The 22,419-nt window shown below is 46.2% G+C and overlaps 1 protein-coding gene across 1 annotated transcript in view; it reads right to left on the bottom strand.

The window, feature by feature from the left end:
• The window catches only part of mmp15b (matrix metallopeptidase 15b), a 140,068-nt gene that overhangs the window by 25,604 nt on the left and 92,045 nt on the right, over positions 1-22,419 (bottom strand). Inside the window, exon 7 of the mRNA XM_038806990.1 lies at positions 22,022-22,160. Within this exon, the coding sequence (XP_038662918.1) occupies positions 22,022-22,160 (139 nt within the window). The remainder of the gene's footprint in view (positions 1-22,021; positions 22,161-22,419) is intronic.

The following is a 22,419-nucleotide window of genomic DNA, read 5'->3' as shown; positions in this document are numbered from 1 at the left end:
CACAGATCAGTGAGGGCCTCCATGCAGAGCTGCAGTCTTAGCTGACACTCCCATTTGGACATTTTTAAAAAGTTCAGCCTCGGGCGGTACACACCCTCTGCATGTGCCTGTCGGCTTGCCCCGCTGCATTTCTTTGCTGGTCCTGAGGTTGCTGGAGTGCTCCTGTAAATGTCTTCCTCTCAGCTGCCCCTCCTTCTTAATGGGAGCCCTGAGGCCTTGAAGGATGGTGCCAATGGCAGATGGTCTCTCCCTTGTTCCTAGGCCTTCGACCCAGCAGGTGTCCCACCCCCATAACCTGGCCTTTATTTTTTTCAGAGCATGTGACACTCCTTGTGCGAGCATGCCAATATGCCCCACAGCCCTAGCACCTCTGCCAACTTCTAACAGTTCCCCCTGCGAACCACCTTTCCTGCCACCACACGCTGGCTCCCCCGATGGATACTTAAGTGAAACAAAACTTAGCCCCTAATTTCTTGCCTCCTTGTTTAACCAGACAGGTCTTCAAAGCCAAGTGCTCCCCATGTGCAATTGATAGAATGAGAAATGCAGCATAGAATTGCAGTTTCATTGGCCTTTCTAAAACCTTAATTGATCTCCTGCCAATTATCAATGTCCCCAGTATCCAAGGTCTATCCTCCATGGTTCCAGTTGTTGGCAAAATCCACAAGTGATGTCAAGAAGTTGGACTTACAGTCACTGTCTGCTCCCATTTTACAGACACCCCCAGCTGTTTCTCAAACGTGCTCTAAAGGGAAGGGTTCAACTTTGGCCCATACTCTGCGGAAAAATTAATGTTATGATTTCCTCTATGGTGAATACTTTCCAAATAACGATGCCACAACTCTTTTTATTTGTAGGTTTGTGAGTCAAAGCATCGCCAAGCATTTTTCTCCCACCCAAACCATATAATAGAAACATAAAATATAGGTGCACGAGTAGGCCATTCGGCCCTTCAAACCTGCACCACCATTCAATATGATCATGGCTGATCATGCAAATTCAGTATCCCGCTTCCGCTTTCTCTCCATACCTCATGATCCCTTTAGCCACAAGGGCCACGTCCAGCTCCCTCTTGAATATATCCAACAAACTGGTGGATTACAGATGCAGTACACTTCTCATGGCTAAATTTGTTCTGTTGTTGAAACACGTGATGAACTATCACGCAAATTGAATGCAGGTGACAGTATGAATCCTATCCCTGCTAGGTGCATGACTAGAGTTGGCTGAATGATTTTGAGATGTGGCTATGACAAAGGCAAACTATCACTCCTCATCTTTCTCCACCTGTCTGCAACCTTTGGCATTGTACCACATCATCTGTCACCGACACCTCTCCGCCATCATCCAGTTGGAGGGACTCAATATTTCTTTTAAAATTTGTTGCAGAATCCTCCGCAATGGGTTCTCTTCTCGCTTCTGAACCTTTACGTCCGGTGTCCCAAAAGAGTCTATTCTTCAGCATCTCCTCTTGCTCATCTAAATTTCACCCCTTGGTGAAATTATCTGAAAAACAAGTATTGGTTTCCACATGTACACCGATGATACCCATTTATACTTCACCACCACTTCACTCAACTCCACCACTGTCTCCAAATTGTCAAACTGCCTGTCTAAGAACAATGCTGGATGAACAGAAATTCCCTCCAATTAAAGATTTGGAAGACAGAAGTTATCATCATCAGTTCCTGCTGCACATGTGGTTCCCGAGCCATTGACTCTGTCTATGTCCCTGACAAATGTTTAAGCTGAAACAGTGTACTCAATCTTGATATTATATTTGGCTCTAAGATTAGCTTCCAACCACCTATTCATGCCATCATTAAAACTACCTATTTTCACCTGTGTAGAATGTGCATTCATTCACATATTGCCAAGTGACCTGTGCACCTCAGTCCTGATATGTGGTGTGGGGGAGGGTGCCGGAAGTCACTCTCACACGGCTACCGACATGACATGTAAGGGCAATTGAGGATCTCTGAAACAAACTGTTGAAGTTATTACCTGTGTTCTCATTTCCGCACAATCACACAATAATATATGGTGTCAGGAGCTGGTTGAGAAGGTACAAGGACTCAGGCACATTGATTGGCTTATTTTTCATGAGAACATCGCTGACAATTTAAAAATATTTGAATGGCGCATATACTGCTAAGCCGGTCTGTCTGACAAGTTGAAGGAAGTCCAAGCCGATACTGAACCTGGTGGGCCTGGAGCAACTGGAATGTTTTGCAGTCCAGGAGAGGGAAGACCATGTGGACCCTGAGGTACTACCAAAGAAATCTGAACAAATCTGCAAGCCTGTAAAAAATGTAATCATGGATAGACACGCTTTCAACACTGCTAGTCAGAAACACGATGAATCAATACAGTTGTACGTCTCAACACTGAAAATTCTGGCAAAAAAGTGTAAATTCGGTGCTCTCACTAGTGAACCTGTAAGAGATGTACAGTATGTGGAATACGCAGTGACGTTGGGCACAAGCAGATGGTCTGCAAAAAAAACTTAGCATTGGAATCCACCATTAATATTTGCATGCTGAATGAACAGTTCGAAAGGGACACTAACAAATTCAGGAGAGAAACTTTAAGTCTTTTCAATACAAAATGAACCCTGCTCAAACTGCAATGGCCAGCACCCACAAAAAAGAAAAATATGCTTTTCATTTCACAAGTGCTATATCAATTGTGATAAATTAAGTCACTTTCCAAAATGTTGCAGATCAAAGCCATATCAATCAGCTACTATCACAAGGCATCCTGCAGCCAACTGCCTTTCCAAAGCTCAGCATATTTAAACAAAGTGAATGAACTGGAGTTAAATCAAAACCTTGAGCCCCTGGAAGCATTCAACTGTGAAACTATTGAACTCATTGCTGAAAAAGGTAAAATACTCACAATGCCCAACATCACAACAATGACAAACCAAAAGTCAAAATTGACACTGGGACAAAATACAATGTTCTGCACAAGCCTGCTGAAGAAAATTGAGCCCTGTGCGGCACTTGATTCCACCAACAAAATGAACCTTGTTGTCTATGGTGGACAGATCATATGCATAGAAGGCATAGTCACCGTGGACTGTATGCAGGGCAAGTTTCAATTCCATACTGTCGACCAGGATGTTAAATCACTGCTGGGTCTCCATGAGAGCATTGGATTAACATTAATTCACTTTGGGCCGGACATGCACACCTTACTTACAGTAACAAGCACCAGAGATGCTGGAATACAGTGACCTTTATGACTGTGCTGTTTTTGGGAAGCTGCCTATTGTATATAACATGAGGTCAGATGATTCAGTGCCACCCACTGTCTGTGCTCCAAGAGGAGTACTCCTTGCCATGAAACAGAGGTAATAGAGGAACCAGACAGAATGACAAGACTGGAAGTTATAGCCCCCATTGTTGAGGCCACGGAATGGGTCTCCACGATGGTAGCTGCAGTGAAGAAAGACGGCACAGTCAGAATTTGTACTGACCCAGTTCACCTTAAAAAAGCACTTCTGTGACCTCACCATGGAATACGAGCCCGCATACCTATTGCCAAGGTCTTCAGCACCTTGGTGCAAAATGTGGATTTTGGCAAATGCTGCTTGATCAAGAATCCTTGAAGCTTACAACATTCATGGCTGCAGTAGGTGAATACAGATTCCTGCCCATGCCCAATGGCACTTCCACTAGTAGTGAAACACTTCAACAGTCTACGGAACATAGGTAATCTTGTGAAATCATCATTGATGACATCCTAATTTGGGGAACACAGTTGAGGAGCTTGATGAATGTCTGAGTTTGGTCCTCGACAGAAATAGAAGCATACATTTGAAGCTCAGCCCTGTCAAATGCAAATTCAGAGTCAGCAATGTGGGCCACCTGCTGACTGCTGATGGCTTGAAGCCAGACCCAGACAAGACAAAGGCTATAAAAGCAGATGTCCACTCCTTATGACAAACATGAGGTCCAGCATTTCATCGGCAATACAAATTACCGATCAAAGTTCATTTCTTGCTACTGCGAAGTGACTACCCATGTGCCAACTTCTCCAACAGGATGAGGAATGCATTTGGCAGGAGCACCACAACAGTGCACAACAAGGACCTGCTTCCAGCCCCTTCAGTGCCACAATACTCCAATGTCAGAACACCTGCTTCTCAGGATGGGTTTGGATCAGTGTGCATCTAGAATAGCAGACCAGTGGCTTTAGCATCAAGGTCCCTCAATTACATTAAAACTCACTACGCCAGATCGAGAAAGAACTTCTTGCCTTGTCTTTGCCTGTCAGAAGTGTCTAGATTTCAATTACGGTTGCGCTGCCACCATTGAAACCGATCACCAGCCTCTCATCACCATCCGCAAAAAAGAACCCATACTGCATCACCAAGTCTGCAGAGAATGATGCTCAAACTCCAATAAAATCTCAGGGTGATCTATAAACACGAGAAAGAACTATACTTAGCAGATGCCCTTTGAAGGGCTTACCTACACCCCACTGAGCATGAGGAGGATATTGACATTAGGACAATCCATGTGCTATTGCCACAGAGAACCAATGAACTCAAAGCTGTCCTTAAAATGTACCACATGTACAAGCAACTCCATGACACATTATGATGGGATGACCTGCAATGGCAAGAGAACACCCAAAGAGCTCCACACTTTGACGCCACGAGAGAAGAGTTAACAGTGCAATATGGACTGATAATGTGCGGCCAGAGGTTCATAATCCCTAACTCTCAGCAGAAATACCACCAATGGAACTCAGTGGTCGAAGCAACAAAATGTAATGCAAAAGAAACTATGTACTGGTCATCAATGCATGGTGACATAGGGAGGGAAGTGTCCAGGTGTGCACTATGAAATGCACTCAAGCCTCACTAAACTAAAGAACCATTGCACCTTCATGAGATTCCAGATCTACCATTGTCCTTCACTAGAGTAGATGACTGGAATGGGAAACAGCATCTGGTCCTTGTTGATTCATTCTCAAGGTGGTATGAAGTTGATTAATTACTTGACATGAAGAGCATTACAGTCATCCGGAAGCTGAAGGAACACTTCGCCATGCATGGCATTTCACAATGGCTAATGGCAGATAATGCCAGGCAGTGTGCAGGGAATTCAAGGACTTTGCAAGACACATGGGGCTTTGAACATGTTATAAGCAGCCTCCTTTATCCACAATCAAATGCTTTGGCGGAGCATGCAGTACATTCAGCAAAGCACCTTGTCAAGAAGTGTCTTTGTGACAATTCAGACTTTTATAGTGCATTGCCTAATTTGTTCAGCCTGCCAAGGCAAGGTCTGCCCTCGCCAGCACAGAGAATATTCTCCATATGCACCAGGACCATGATCCCTGCTGTCAAAACACTGCTGCAGTCTAAAATGGAAACAAATGTGAAGGAAGTCCTAATGAAACAATAGCAAAGAAGGAAGAACTACCATTATTACAACACCCATAAACTCCAAACTCTGGAGTGGGTCAGACAGTCAGAATGCAAACAATGAGGGATTATGACAAATTGGCTGTTATGCACATAGCCATGCTCTCCAACCCAACAGCTACACAATCACCTCAGGTGGCACTATGTATGTCAAGAACCAGTGTCATCTGCTTCAGATACCTGAACCAGCTCCGGTAAGTGGCACAGAGGTTGATACATCGAGTTTGCAGTCCGTGCCTCTCACACCAGCTGAGATGGAGGCCCTTCCTGCTGCCAATGCAAAAATCCCTGCAGCTACCATACCCATCCAAGCTCACCTGGTGCTGTCCGCCATAACCCAGCTGCCTCCCAGGGACAGCCAACTTGTGTGACTACACACTCGGGGCAGCTGAGCAGACCAAACCCCAAGTTTAAGGATGAGGTATGAACTTAAATACATATATGCGCCATTTCTGAAAAGTGGAGGGAGGGACAAATTTGGGCTCTGCGGCAGTTTTTAGCTCAAGTTCATGATCTGTGTAATCAAGTTCTCCATTGTTTTCTACTGCCATTTCAGTCCTGTTCTTTGCTTGCAGTTACAGATTGTCCCAACTAAAAAATGGGAAAGATGTAGAATGTGCATTCATATACATATTGCTAAATGGTCTGTGCACTGGTACTGATATGCGATGTGGGGGAGGGTTCTGGAAGATACTCCCGCATGGCTACTGGCACAGCATTTAAGGGCAGTCAAGGATCTCTGGGATAAATTGTTGAAGTTATCACCTGTGTCCTCATTCCCACACGACATAACATTTCCACATTTCTCTACTCCAGCCTACTTCAGCTCATCCGCTGTTGAAACCCTCATCTCTTTTTGTTACCCTCCAACACACTCACGAATGGCCTCACATGTTTAATTCTTCGTAAATTGGGCTCATTCAAAATCCTGCTGCCCCAATTCACCCCAAATTCTTTACACCCATCAACCCCTCTGCTTGCTGCCTAATATTGGCAACTGCTTAAGCAATGTTTTGATTTCAAAATTGGTATCCTCATTTTCAAATCCCTCCATGGCCTTGCTCTTTCTCTGTAATTTCCTTCAGCCCCACAACCCTCCAAGTTAGTTGCGCTCCTCTAATTCTAGCTTCTTAACCATTCTGAATTTTAATCGCTCCATCACTGGTATCTGTGCTTTTGACAATAATAATCATCTTTATAATTGTCATAAGTAGGCTTACATTAATAGTGCAATTAAGTTACTATGAAAATCCCCTAGTCGCCACATTCTGGCGCCTGTTCGGGTACACAGTGGGAGAATTCATAATGTCCAATTCACCTAACAAGCACATCTTTCGGGACTTGTGGGAGTAAACCAGAACACCCGGAGGAAATCCACAGGGAGAACGTGCAGACTCCGCACAGACAGTGACCCAAGCCGGGAATCGAACCCGGGTCCCTGACACTGCAAAGCAACAGTGCTAACCATTGTGCTACCGTGCCACAGCTGCCAAGTCTCTTAGCTCTGGAATTCCCTCCTTAACATCTCTCCCTCACTTTTCTCATTTGAGACACTTCTTAAACATATCGCTTTGATCAAATTTTTGGTCCTCTTCCCCAATCTCTGCGTAAGTAGTTTGGTGTCAGATTTTGCTTCATAATGCTCCTTCGAAGCACCTTGAGTCATTTTACTATGTTAAAGGTGCGAAATAAATATTAGTTGTTGTTGCTGTTATCGTCAGGACCAGAGTAGACTGTCAGTTGGAAATTCTGCTCTAAAGATCCTCCATCACCAGAGCACGGCGCCAGTAATTTCAGGCCCATAAGTTAATTTTAAAGTGGGATATTGTATTAGGGGCTGGTTTAGCACAGGGCTAAATAGCTGGCTTGCAATGCAGAACAATGTCAGCAGCGCAGGTTCAATTCCCATACCAGCCTCCCCGAACAGGCTAGGGGCTTTTCACAGTAACTTCATTGAAGTCCACTTGTGACAATAAGTGATTATTACATTATTACAACAATTTAGTTTTGGAGAATGGGAACAGATTTTACCGACAAAATACTTTTGCGCAAAGGCACTGTTCTTCAACATGTGCAGTGTGATCTCTGTAAACGACATAAAAAGAAACTGAATCCTGACCAGTCAGTACATTATTTAAGGCTTTCCTAAGCTAAGACACACCATTTTGTTGCTGAGCTTATTATATACAATGCTAAAATAATTGTACACATTGACTGAAAATATTTACTGTTGATCATTTTCAGTAAGAGAGATTTTGCCAAGAGATTACTTTGAACTTATGAAACTGCTCAGCCCTGCTCCCTTTCCACAGCTTGCCTCTGTCCAATTTTGGATTTGGCAAAGGACAACAGCTCTATCAATACACTGTGTAGTTTCACTCACAGTATGTGTGCTTGTAAGGAAATGGAATCTGTAAACAACCTTCTGGGAGTGCTCATGTGATGCAGAGAGTGCCTCATCCACAGCTGTTCTATATGCCTGGGAAATCTGTATGTTCAGTCCACCCATTCTGCAAAATGATGATGTTTCATCCTGCCAGGAAACAATGGTAAATTATGCAACAAACACATATTTTCCTGCACTTTACACCAAAACCTCCTGATGCAGCAGATAAGAACCCCTGCCACTTCCCACCTATGAAAGAATCTGTTGTTGGATAAATACCGAAAATAGAAAAAGGCTGAAGGTCAAAGGTTGAGCCATCCTTATTTTTTTTTAAAGGTATTTTTTATACTGCTTGCATTGTTGATTATTTCCATCTCTGCCCTCTCATCTTCTTTGCAGGGTGGACATAAACCAGACTGTTAAAATGGAGCAGATTAAATATCAACACAAACTTGCATTAACATGCATCTTTAACAAATTAAACAATTCAAGACTGTCACAGGAACAATAGAAAACAAAACCTGATACCAATTCAAATAAGGAGCTCTAGCTGGTGACCAAAACTTGGTCAAAAAGATACGTAAGGTGTGGCTTAAAGAAGGACAAAGAGGTACAGAGGCAAAGGGGTTTAGACCAAGGCAACTGAAGGCACGTCATTAATTGCGGAGTGATGAAATTTGAGGATGCATAAGAGACCAGAATCGGGAGAAAAGTAAAAGAAGAATAAAACCGTATGGAGTACCTAACATTGATCTAGGCACCAGAAACAAAAAAAATACACCCTGTCCATAGACCCTGCAAAATCCCCCTCACTAACTTCTAACCAAAATTGGGAGAACTATCGCACAGACTAATGGAGCAAAAGCTTGATGTTGATACAAGCACCAAATCATTGTCCCAGACTCCTCCATCACAATCCCTGGGTATGCCCTGTCCCCCCAACAAGACAAAATCACCAGAGATGGAAGAAAAATGGTATACGGTCAGGAATAAGAGCTCCTGGAAGTCCTCTACATTGACTCCGCACCCCATGAAGTCTCATGGCATCAAGACAAACATAGACAAAGAAACCTCTTGCCGATGACCAAATATTGCCCTCTCTCAGCTGATGAATCAGCACCCCTGCATACTGCACACCATTTGGATGAAGCACAGAGGGTAGCAAGGGCACAGAATATACTCTGGGTGGAGGAGCACAGGGTGGGACAACAAGGACTAAGTTCAACTAGGAACTACTGCTATGCCGGGAAATTGATGAAGAGTTGAAGGAGCTATTCCTTTTTAGACCATTTTACAGCCTCCAAAAGCTAATTAATGTTCTCCTTTTGCCTCCACATAGGAATCTTGCTAATACTTTAGCTGTGCAAATTAATAACTAATTGACTAACAAAATGAGTAACGTTAGACAGGCATGGCAAATATGGCATTGTGGCATGACTGCAACATATGGAAATCTGTGGAAGGCATTACAGTCCTGGACAATAACATAACCAGCCAATTGTGGAAGTGTCTGTGGCTTGAACAACTTTGGATTTGGGTTGCTGAGTTGGAGTCTGAGTTGCATACATTGTGAATCATAAGGTGGGGAGAGTTACCTGGACATTTTGTTCCAGGAGGCAATCAGATCCCTTAGATTAGGTATAATCTAGGAGTTGGGCAATGGTAAGAGACAAGAAGCTATGACTGCGAGTTAGGCAGGCATGGATATCCAGCTGGTGTTGGAAGAGCCTCAGCCCTTGACTTTGAGAAATCAGTACAAGATATTCGCTACCAGTGTGGATGAGGAAAAGGACTTCATGGTGGATAAGCAAACTGACCATGGCATGATGATTCAGGATGCCAATTGTGGTGGGAGCGAAAATAAACATGGTAGTTATGGGGGATAGTGTAGTCAGGAGTGGACATTGTTCTTTGTAGCTGCAAACAGAAACCCCAAAGGTTGTGCCAGGACAACTCAACATGGCTGGAGATGAACTTGGAGAGGAAGTGGTATGATCCAGCTATCATGACCCACAAAAGAGCCGATTACATAGATAGAACTAGGAATGATGTTCTGCTGAGGCAGTTTGAAGAGTTGCAATCCAAATTAAATGCAGAACAACAAACGTAATCATCTCTGGATTGTTACCCGAGTCACATGCCAATTGGCATAGGGTCAAGCAGATTAGAGAAGTAAAGGTGGGGTTCAAAGGGTGGTATCAGAAGAAGGGGTTTAAATTTATGGGGCACTGGTTGTTCTGTTGGGATTGGTTCTACTTTAAATACGACTAGGGCCAGTGTCCTGGTGAAACATATAACTAGGGCTGTGGGAAGGGCTTTAAATTAACTGAAAGGGTGTGCGGGAAGGATTTGGGTAAAGGGAGACTTAGAAATCCAAAGAGAAAAGTCAAGGCAACAGAAAAATGTAGCAATGTGGGTAAAGCAAAGCAGACAGTGGCAAGAAAGGACAGAGAGTTTAACACCATCAGTGGGTAAAGTTAATGTAGGGAATAGTTGTTAAAAAATGAAATTAAAGGCACATTTCTGAAAGTGTGAAGCAATAAGATAGTCAACTAGTGGCACAATAGAAATACACAGTTTAGATCTAATCACCATTACAGAGACATGGCTAAAAGGTGGCCACGGTTGGGAAATAAATATTCCAGGTTACTACACAATGTTTCGAAAAGGCCAGGTCTGAGGCGTTCAAGATAGGCAACTCTGAACCGAAAAAAGAAATCCGGACACGACCTCCGCAAAGTCATCAGGGATGCCAAGAGACAATACCAGACTAAGCTAGAGTCACAGACTAACATCACTGACTCTCGTCGGTTGTGGCAAGGCTTAAACACCGTAACAGGCTAAATTGATCAAGTGGTAATGCCGGAAGGGTATAGAAAGGAGGTGTTGCGAGTAGCACATGAGGTACCAATGGGGGGTCATTTGGGAGTAAGGAAAACTCAAGCTAAAATACAAAACCATTTTTATTGGCCTGGACTACATAAAGATGTAGTTAAATTTTGTCGATCATGTCACACATGTCAAGTGATAGGGAAACCTCAAGCAGTGATAAAACCAGTGTCCTTTATATGCACTCCAGCATTTGAGGGACCTTTTACAAGGGTTTAATTGATTGCGTAGGTTCGCTTCCGAAAACAAAAAGTGGGAATCAATATCTTTTGACTACAATGGATGAAGGCTTCCAGAGGCCATTCCAGTACGCAACTTTACAGCTAGAAAGATTGTGGAGGAGTTGCTTAAATTCTTCACAAGAAATGGACTACCCATAGAAATACAATCGGATCAAGGATCAAATTTTACCTCAAGGTTATTCTAAGAAGTTATGGATAGTTTAGGAATAAAACTATTTAAATCAACTGCGTACCATACACAATCGCAGGGAGCATTAGAAAGGTGGCATCAGGCATTAATGTTGAGGGATTATTGCCAAGATTATCCAGAGGATTGGGATAAAGGAATTACATTAGTTCTGTTTGCAATTAAGGATGCACCTAATGAGTCAACCAAATTTAGTCCTTTTGAACTAGTTTTTGGTCATGAGGTAAGAGGACCACTTAAATTGATTAAGGAAAAATTGGTGAGTGGGCAGTCGGAACTTACATTATTGGATTACGTGTCAAACTTTAGGGAACGATTAAATAGAGCAGGGGAATTGGCTGGACAACATTTAAAAGTTGAACAACATGTGATGAAACGGGTAGCGGACAAGAAAGCAAAAGTTCATAGTTTTGCCAGTGGAGATAAAGTTTTAGTATTGTTACTAGTGGTAGGTGAACCTTTAAAAGCAAGGTTTTGTGGACCTTATCAGATTGAAAGGAAATTAAGTGAGGTGAATTATGTGGTAAGAACGCCAGATAGAAGACAAACACACGGAGTTTGTCATGTGAATATGCTTAAAAGGTACTTTGGAAGGGAAGGAGAGCAAAAGGAGGATGTTTAATGATTCTAACTCAAAGTGAAGAATCCGGATGACTTTGAATTTGACATCCCTCAAATTAAATTGGAAAACGAGGATGTTCTTAAAAATTGGGATAAATTACTGAGTTACCTTCCAGAGGAAAAACAAACTGACCTGAAAGAGATATTGATATCACATGGGCAAATTTGTACAGATAAGTTGGAAAGTGATAAAATGCCTATACATGATATAGATGTGGGAAATGCTGTTCCAATTAAACAGCATCCATATAGACTTAACCCTTTAAAATTGGCACAGGTTAACAAAGAAATTGAGAGTATGCTTAAAAATGGCAGAATCGAAGCGGGTTACAGCCAATGGAGCTCACCCATAGTGATGGTACCAAAACCGGACATTCCCAACGGTTGTGTGTGGATTACAGAAATGTTAATGCAGTTACAAGAACGGACTCTTATCCTATCCCACGCTTGGAGGATTGCATTGAGAAGGTGGGACAATCAGCTTTTATTTCCAAACTGAATTTACTTAAAGGTTACTGTCAGGTACCTTTATCCGAAAGGGCGAAGGAGATTTCAGCTTTTGTGACTCCAGATGATATATACCAATTCAAAGTTATGCCATTTGGCATGAAAAACGCCCCAGCCACATTTCAACAGTTAACTAACAAAGTTGTTTCAGGAATACCCAATTGTGTGGTATACATCGACGATCTGGTAATTTTTAGTCAAACATGCAAAGAATATTTGAAGCATCTGATGGAGTTATTCGATTAACTTCAGGAGGTGGGTTTGGTGGTAAACCTAGCCAAAAGTGAATTTGGAAAAGCCCAAGTCACTTTTCGTGGCCATACAATTGTTCAGTTTCGAACGGTCCCACGGGATGTGAAAACAAAAATTATTGGGGCGTTTCCAATACCCTTGACACGAAGGGAAATAATGCGATTTCTTGGCTTGAGTGGATTTTACTGGAAATTTGTGCTGAATTTTTAGCAGTGTGGTCACTCCACTGACGGACTTGCTAAAGAAGCGTAGCAAATTTCAGTGGACAGCGGAGTGTCAACAGGCATTTGATGGCCTGAAGGCTGTGTTAACCACTGCTCCTGTGTTAGCCATCTCAAATTACACAAAACCATTCAAAGTGGCTGTTGATGCGAGTGATGTGGGCGTAAGTGCGGTGCTTTTACAGGAAGACGACAAAGGACTAGAGTGGCCTATTGGTTATTTTTCAAAGAAATGAAATAAGCACCCGAAGAAGCATTCAACGATTGAGAAGGAGACTTTGAGCTTGGTGCTCGCTTTGCAACATTTTCAAATTTATATTACCAGCAATTCGTCTGAAACAATTATCTACACTGATCATAATGCATTGACGTTTTTGGAGTGAGTCCGGAATAAGAATGACAGGCTGTTTCGATAGAGTTTATTTTTACAGCCATTTCATTTTAAAATAATACATGTGGCAGGAGGAGAAAACGTGATAGCCGATGCTTTGTCACAAATGTGATGAAGAGAAGCAGATTCGGTGGAGGAAGAAGAATTAGAATGAACTATGTTAGTATAAATGTTTTGTCTTTGTGTACAACAAGGTATATTCATTGCCAATTCTGCTTTAAAGTGAAAAGGTGAAAAATGAAACCATCTTAAAGTTGGTGGGTTTTTGTTTCTTGGGGGAGGTGTCATGGGAATGTCACTTTAAGAAATGTTTGTCTTCTCAAGTGGCTGCAGTGATGTCATTTTGCGGGTGGAGTTGGGCTCTGGCTCTGCTTTTTACTATCTTTTTGAACTCTGAGTTTTACTTTTGGTTTTCAATTTGGGAACTGCATCCAAACCAAGGTGTATTTTGGTCTCTCTCTCTCTGCATGCTAAAGAATGTCTCCAGATCACATGATAATTTCAAAGTAATACCTGTTTCTGTAAGGAATGCAAATTTACTGTTTTGTAGGAAAAAAAGAGTGTTTGGCTTATGGATGGTGTTCGGAAAGTTACTAAGGGTTGCCTATAGAGTACTGTATCTTTAGGGGGGAGGGTATCACTGTTGGTAGTTGATAAGATGTTTACTGAGTGTTGATAACATTTTAACTGTATTCATAGAATAAATATTGTTTTGTTTAAAAATACTTAAAATGCCTTCTCGGGTTACAAACTCAACCAGGGCAAAAGTATTGTTTTCCCAGTGAATCCAAATGGGGAGGGACAGAGCTGGAGGGTCTCCCATTTAAAATAGCCCAAAACAAATTCCAGATAGCTCACGACTGGACACAGATGCACAAGTGGAATCTGACCAGTCTGGCAGAGGAAGTTAAAAAGGACCTGCAGAGATGGGATGCACTCCCGCTTTCCGTGGTGGGGAGGGTGCAGACGATCAAGAAGAACATACTGCCAAGGTTCCATTGATTTTGGAGCAGATGTGGTTGGAAGTTCATCTCAGGTTCAAATAGGACACAAAGATCTTGAGTAGCTTGGTACAGCTCAGTCAGTGATCAAAGAGAGAGATAGTGCCAGTGGCTAGGATTGTGGCAGAGACCTAAGACAATGGGCAGAATTCTCCGCTCCCGGGAATAATCGGGAGGGCCATCGTGAACTCCGTAACTCTCGGCCGTCGGGCAGCGCCTATGTGACATCAGCCGCGCATGCGCGGGTTGGAGCTGACGTCACGACGGCTGACAGCTCGAACCTGCGCATGCGTGGTGGCCGTCTTTCCCCTCAGCCGCCCCGCAGGACGTGGCGGCTTGATCTTGCGGGGCGGCGGAGGGGAAATAGTGCGTCCGATTGAGACGCCGGCCTGACGATCGGTGGGCACCGATCGCGGGCCTGTCCCCTCCCGAGCATAGTCGTGGTGCTCATTCCCCACCGGGCCCCCTACAAGCCCCAAACGGGCATCTCACGGAGTTTTCACAATGGCAGCGACCAGGTGTGGTTGCCACCGTCGTGAACCGGTCGCGAACGGCAGGTCGCTCGGCCCATCCGGGTTGAAGAATCGGCGGTCGCCGTGAAAAACGGCGAGCGGCGATTCTTCCGAGCGGGGGGTGGGAGAATCGCGGGGGGTGCCAGGGGGTTGTGAAATTAGTCGGGGGAAGGGGCACTCCCGCGATTCTCCAATGCGGCGTGGGGAGCGGAGAATCGCGCCCAATGGCTTCTGTCTTCCCAATACTTAATCAGAAAATACTCTGCTCAAGCTGCATAAAGCAGCATGAGAAATCAGAGAGTGGAGGGGCTGTCTGATTATTCACGTTCTGGAGGCGCATGACTGAATTCAGTTGCAGGCTCACCCAATGACGTAACAGGTCCCAAATGCCAGCTTATCACAGAAAACAGTGTGCTGTAGTGGCTACTCAGCAACTACAACCAGATCTGAAGAATGAAGAGAAATATCCAGGTAGGCCTCCCCTGCTCTGAGCTTCCCTTATCTTCCATGTTACATATTAACCACTATTGCTACCCTCTCTCCATCCCTTACGTCTAGTGAATGGTCTCTGAGCTGGAATGGGATGTTTGACTTGACTTAAGGAATAAAGGGAAAGTGGCAGGCAATGGAACAGATTATCTCAAACTTCGTGTCAATGAAATTCAGGAATTCTTTACACTTGCTGTTCGAAGTAAAGGTGAAAGAGGCAGGGGAGAGGGATTTAAGGAGGCAGTTGGAAAATAGGAGGATTCTAGGGACTAGCTTCCATTATTATCCCACAGTAGTTCAGATTTTCACAGAGACCGCTGAGGCTCACAAGGATATGATGCACTAACAATTGCACACAGAAACACAAAACGGTACAAAAGAGGCTTTATTACCGTGAGATGTTATTCCCTCAACTGCAGCTGTAGAATGGCAGCTCAGGAGAGCTCATGAATATTTATACTGCTCCCTGTGGGCGGAGCTAGCCGGCAGGGGTTTACCAGCAAACCTGTAATAGCAGGAACTATTGTACATCCCCTAATAGAGGCACACACATATATATACAGTGGTGGATCACCACATTCACCCCCTGTTAAGAATGAGTCCGGCGGGGGTGACGTGAAACTATAATACATAAGCAGTGAATTATTTACAGGGGGGGGGGGGGGGGGGGGAATCAGGTGTCCATCTTGCAACCCGGTGCCCGTCACAGATTGAGTCTGACCGGTGGTCTGACGGTGCGTTGAGAGCGACGCAGCAGTGGTGGCAACGTCTGCACAGGTGGTGTTGACGGCATCGGTGGTGGCGGTGTTGGTGCTGGCCAGTGGCTGGACGACTCCGGGAGCGTGCCGAAATCTTCCATGTCCTCTAGTGTGGAGCAGGAGAACGAGGGATGGACCTGGTGGGGCTGACGTTGGGGGCACCGGGGAAAAGGAGGGTGGTGCGTGGGTGGGGAGTTGTGTGGGCGTGGGATCGGCACCCGAGGGAGCCAGGTCCCTGAGCGAGACTGTATCCTGGCGGTCGTCGGGGAACTCCACGTAGGCATACTGGGGGTTTCGCGTGGAGCAGGCGTACCCTGTCCACCAGAGGGTCCGCCTTGTGGAGTCTGACATGCCTAAGAAGTAGGACGGGCCCTGGAGCTGCGAGCCACGTCGGGAGCGACACCCCGGGTGTAGACTTCCTAGGGAAGGTAAAAATACGTTCATAGGGTGTGTTGTTAGTCGCGGTGCACAGCAGTGACCGAATGGAATGGAGCGCGTCAGGGAGGGTCTGCTGCCAGCGAGCGGCTGGGAGGTTCCTGGACCGTAGGGCCAGCTGGACGGCCCTCCATACCGTCCCGTTCTCCCTCTCTTCCTGCCCGTTTCCCCGGGGGTTGTAGCTGGTCATCCTGCTTGAGGCGATACCCCTGCTGAGCAGGAACTGACGCAGCTCATCGCTCATGAATGAGGATCCCCTGTCACTGCGGATGGAAACGGAACAGAGTGAAAATGGAATCCAGGGCCTTGATGACGGTGGCAGACGTCATATCCGGGCATGGGATGGCGAAGGGGGACCTAGAGAATTCATCGACCACACTAAGGATGTACGTGTTGCGGTCGGTGGAGGGGAGGGGCCCTTTGAAATCCACGCTGAGGCGTTCAAAGGGGCGGGACGCTTTCACCAGACGCGCACGGTCTGGCCAGTAGAAGTGCAGCTTGCACTCAGCACAGACCTGGTAGTCTCTGGTGACTGTCCGTACTTCCTCGACGGAGTAGGGCAGATTGTGGGCTTTGATTAGGTGGTACAACCGAGTGACCCCCGGATGGCAAAGGCTCTCGTGCAAGGCACGGAGCTGGTTCACTTGTGCGCTGGCACATGTACCTCGGGAGAGGGAGTCTAGGGGCTCGTTGAGCTCGCTGGGGTGATACAAGATCTCGTAATTATAGGTGGAGAGCTCGATTCTCCACCGCAAGATTTTGTCGTTTTTGATCTTGCCCCGCTGCGTGTTGTTGAACATGAAGGCTACCGACCGTTGGTCAGTGAGAAGGGTGAACCTCCTGCCGGCCAGGTAATGCCTCCAATGCCGCACCGCCTCACCGATAGCCTGGGCCTCCTTTTCAACAGAGGAATGTTGAATTTCGGAGGCATGGAGGGTGCGGGAAACGAATGCCACGGGTCTGCCTGCCTGGTTTAGAGTGGCGGCAAGGGCGACATCTGAAGCGTCGCTCTCTACTTGGAAGGGCAGTGTCTCATCTACTGCATGCATACCGGCCTTGGCTATGTCTGAGCGAATACGGGCGAAGGCCTGTTGTGCCTCGGCCGCGAGGGGAAATTGCGTGGTCTGGATCAGTGGGCGGGCCTTGTCCGCGTATTGTGAGACCAACTAGGGGTAGTAAGAAAAGAACCCTAGGCATCGTTTGAGAGCCTTGGGGCAGTGGGGGAGGGGAAGCTCCATGAGGGGGCGCATGCGGTCGGGATCGGGCCCCTGTAGTCCGTTTTGGACTACGTAGCCGAGGATGGCTAAGCGGTCTGTGCTGAATACGCACTTCTCCTTGTTATAAGTGAGATTGAGGAGAGATGCGGTGTGGAGAAATTTAGCAAGGTTGGCGTCATGGTCCTGCTGGCCGTGGCCGCAGATGGTGACATTATCTAAGTACGGAAATGTGGCCCGCAGTCCGTACCGGTCAACCATTCGGTCCATTTCTCGTTGAAAGACCGAGACCCCGTTAGTGATCCCCCGAAGGGAACCCTAAGGAATTGATAGAGGCGACCGTCCGCCTCGAAGGCAGTGTAGGGACGGTCCGATTTACGAATGGGGAGCTGGTGGTAGGCAGATATCAGGTCAATTGTTGAGAAGACCCGGAACTGTGCAATCTGATTCACCAGATCAGATATGCGAGGGAGGGGGTACGCATCGAGCTGCGTGTACCGGTTGATGGTCTGGCTGTAGTCCACGACCATCCTGTGTTTCTCCCCAGTTTTAACCACCACTCTCCAAGGACTGTTGCTGGCCTCGATAATACCCTCCCGAAGTAGCCGCTGGACTTCGGACCTGATGAAGGTCTTGTCCTGGGTGCTGTACTGTCTGCTCCTGGTGGCGACGGGTTTACAATCTGCAGTCAGATTGACAAAGAGGGAGGGAGGGTCAACCTTGAGGGTCGTGAGGCCGCAAATGGTAAGTGGGTGTAGGGGTCCGCCAAATTTGAGGGTGAGGCTCTGGAGGTTGCACTGGAAGTCCGGGCCCAGTAAAAGTGTCGCACAGAGGTTGGGGAGCATGTACAGGCGGAAACGGCTGAATTCCACGCCTTGTACGGTGAGTTTGACCAGACAGAAGCCCCGGATCGGGACAGATTGGGATCCGGAGGCCAGGGAGATCCGCTGGTTGGCGGGATGGACCGCGAGGGAGCAGCGCCTTACCGTGTCCGGATGAATGAAGCTGTCGGTGCTCCCGGAGTCAAGTAGGCAGTAGGTCGCGTGGCCGTTGATGAGTACCGTCGTTGAAGCGGTAGCCAGGTTGCGAGGACGAGATTGGTCGAGCGTCATGGAGGCGAGTGAATCGCCCGAAGGTTCTGATGAGTAGCGGCAGCGACCGGGTCCCGTGGTCCAGTTCTGAAGGGAGGACAAAATGGCGGCGTCCGAAGTACCAGCGTGGAAGAAGAAGGCCGCGCCCATGCAGCGCACGTTGTGGGGGCGGGGCCAGATGGCGGCGACCACGGAGCGCACGATGTGGGGGCGAGGCAAGATGGCGGTGCCCACTGACTGCACATGGAGTCGGGGGAGGAAGATGGCAATGCCCACGATGCGCACATTGCGGGGGCAGCGAAAGATGGCAGCGCCCACTGATCGCACGTGGCCCCGGGAGCTGCGGATGGCGGGGCCCATTGTGAGATTGGCTGGGGAGAGGGGGAGAGGTCGGGCGTGATAGAGGCAACAGCGCGTGTCTGACACACCGCTGCAAAGTGGCCTTTCTTGCCACAAGATTTGCAGGTCGCGGCGTGGGCCGGGCAGCGCTGGCAGGGGTGCTTTTGCTGGCCGCAGAAGTAGCAGCGGGGACCCCCAGGGTGCGTGGTGTGGAGAGTAGCGCAGGCATACTGCGCGGAAGCGGTCCCAGTCGGCGGGGTCGGTTGCGAGGTCCACGAGGGGTAGGATGGGTGGGCCGGGCGGTAGGATGAGTGGGCGGGGTAGGATTGCACGTTACGGGAAGCGGCCGTCATAGAGAGCGCTAAAGTCTTTGTCGCCGCTAGATCGAGTGTGGCCCCTTCCAGCAGTCGCTGCCGGATGGGGTCCGATGCAATACCCGCCACAAAGGCATCTCGCATGAGGAAATTTGAATGTTCCGTAGCCGAGACCGCCTGGCACTCGCAGTCCCGTACTAGAGGGATAAGGGCCCGCCAGAAGTCCTCAATCGACTCACCCGGTTGCTGGACACGAGTGGAGAGTACGTGCCTCGCAAACAGAGTGTTCGTCGACTGGACATAATTTTTTTTGAGCAGTTCCATAGCACGGGCGTAGGTCAGCGCGTCCTGTATCAGCGGGAACACACTGGAGCTCAACCTTGAGTAAAGTAGTTGCACCTTCTGAGCTTCCGATGGTGAAGGGTCCGCTGAGGTGATGTAGGCCTCGAAGACAGCCAGCCAGTGGGTAAAGTCTTTCCTGGCGTTCTGTGATTGCGGATCCAGCTGCAGGAGGTCGGGTTTAATTCTGATGTCCATGATGTGGGAAATCTCACGGTAATAAATTGATGCGCTAACAATTGCACACAGAAACACGAAACGGTACAAAAGAGGCTTTCTTACCGTGAGATGTTATTCCCTCAACTGCAGCTGTAGAATGGCAGCTCAGGAGAGCTCATGAATATTTATACTGCTCCCTGTGGGCGGAGCTAGCCGGCAGGGGCTTACCAGCAAACCTGTAATAGCAGGTACTATTGGACATCCCCTAATAAGAGGCACACACATATATATGTACAGTGTTGGATCACCACAGCATATGACAGGGTTAAACCACGTTTGGCCATGGTGGCCAAAACAGTGACAGTGACAGGGGGAGGAGACACTGAAGGCCTTTTCTGGGGATGGCGTCTTTTAAAAATAGCGCTAAGGCAGTGTTGAACTAATCAATAGCTGTATAAATTTTAATCTGAAGATGACTTCCAAGTGGGGGAATTGAATTGCATGGGCAACCTGAAAGTCAATTGGATGATATAAATTTATGCCTCTGCCCCTCGGAGCATCAGTACCGTACAGTCACACTTCCAATGTCAATAAATCCACCTGCTGCATCTTTTTGCAATATCACCCTTTTTCATTTCCAGAATTCAAACCACCCTGACACTTCTTGAAATGACCCCAAATTGTCACAGCTTGAGCAATAAATAAATACTGTCAATCCTGCAGATTATCAATACCATACTGCCCTCACTCCACAGCAATTAATTCATACTGATATTCCTCAAAAGCAATAAACCTAATGCATAACAGGAATCAAACCTGTGCCAACAACGTTTCCTGAGTAATAAATCTCAACTGAATTAAATCTGGAGGATTAAACATTTTCTACCACGCCACCATGGAATCGAATCCAGCTTTACAGATCTGCACAGTAATAAACCTTTCCTACAATACATCGAGAGTAATAAGCACACCATTTTAACATTTGTTGAAAAACAGGAATTTGGTGGACAGTGCGCTCCCCTCCCATCTGCTGTTTATCGTGCATCCCTACTCATTTTGAAGCTCAAATTACATTTGTATGGATCCAGTAGGGTGCTGGAACTTGCTTGTTGAGGAGAGTGGGAACTCGACCACTCTGCATAGGGGCGAGGGAAACCGGGAACTGTAGATAGGCTGAATACTTCTATTTCTGCTCCCCCAGCATCATAAAACTAAAATATAAAAATGATCTTCAGCTGATTGAGTGGCCTCTTTAAGGACTGCCGGATATGCTGCTCCACGCTGATGTAATTTGGCATAGCATGTGCTTTGCACACTCCAACTACTTTTATCACAAAAAGTGGCCTATTGCCTGAACAGTCCAGTGCACCATATGTGCTAAAAGTACCAACTTTGAGCAATATATGCAAAGAAACTACATATTGTCACTGTCTGTGCGGAGTCTGCACGCTCTCCACGTGTTTGCATGGATTTCCTCTGGGTGCTCCGTTTTTTTCCCACAGTCCAAAGACGTGCAGGTTAGGTAGATTGGCGATAATAAATTGCCCTTAGTGACCAAAAAAGGTTAGAAGGGGTTATTGGGTTACAGGGATAGGGTGGAAGTGAGGGCTTAAGTGGGTCGGTGCAGACTCGATGGGCCGAATAGCCTCCGTCTGCACTGTATCTTCTGTCAGTAGATTTCCTGTGATACCAGTTCCCATCTCTGCTACTGCTCAAAGTAAACCATCAAATTTATATTTCAGTGCAGTTTTATAGCAGTTACGTCAACATTATATTCAAGTACAAGCTGTTTGTATGCACATTTATCTTACGGTTAGTATATTTTTAGTACTAGCGCTTCCTTCAAAGGCAGCTACTAACTAGTAAGACAGTTACAGCAAATTCATTGTCAATTAGGACTTTAGTTACTCAGCCAATGGCTGGTGAAGATTTTTGGCCATTTGTGTGGTTTTTGTTCCATCGCTTCTTGTCTATGCTGTCGAACCATTGGAGGTGCTACAAGAACACCTGCTTTTATGGAATGCATAGCCTGGAACAACAGCAGCGCCTTGTATTTACATTGGTTTGACACTGATGGCAGCACAACTTAAAGCAATTACCTCCTAATAAAAATAGGATATTAATGTGTACAACAAAAGATAGTGGCCCAAAAAAGACAACTAATGTGTCAGCCTCATTTTCCTTTCCATTGTGGATATAATCAACCTGAATTCATTGGCAGATCCTGTCCTTACCTTTGAAAAACACAAACTTTCCATCATGCCGTTCATACGCTGCATCAATATTGGCTGGCAGTCCTCTCCAAAAATGGCCAATAGGCATTGGGTAGTTGTCCAGTACTCGGTTATTTCGAACCCTCCAGAACCAGAGTCCCTATTTGGACAGAAAAGCAAGTTCAGGCCACACAGACAGTGAATCATAGATGTACACAAGCTCAAAATCCCTCACTGATATGTAATTCTTAGATTATTCATTATAAATCTGTCTGATTATCAAAACTAAAAGCCTAAAAGTTACAGCAGAAGTTATGTACTACAATTGGTCAGTGTGTGGTGATCCAATGGATCAGCACACTTTTGGTTAGTAATATCATCTTTTTGGATGCTTTGCAATAATAAGTGATCCAGCAGCA

Source organism: Scyliorhinus canicula, chromosome 9 (assembly GCF_902713615.1).
Source record: "Scyliorhinus canicula chromosome 9, sScyCan1.1, whole genome shotgun sequence".
NCBI lineage: Eukaryota > Metazoa > Chordata > Chondrichthyes > Carcharhiniformes > Scyliorhinidae > Scyliorhinus > Scyliorhinus canicula.
This window is presented reverse-complemented; position numbering and strand designations above follow the sequence as displayed.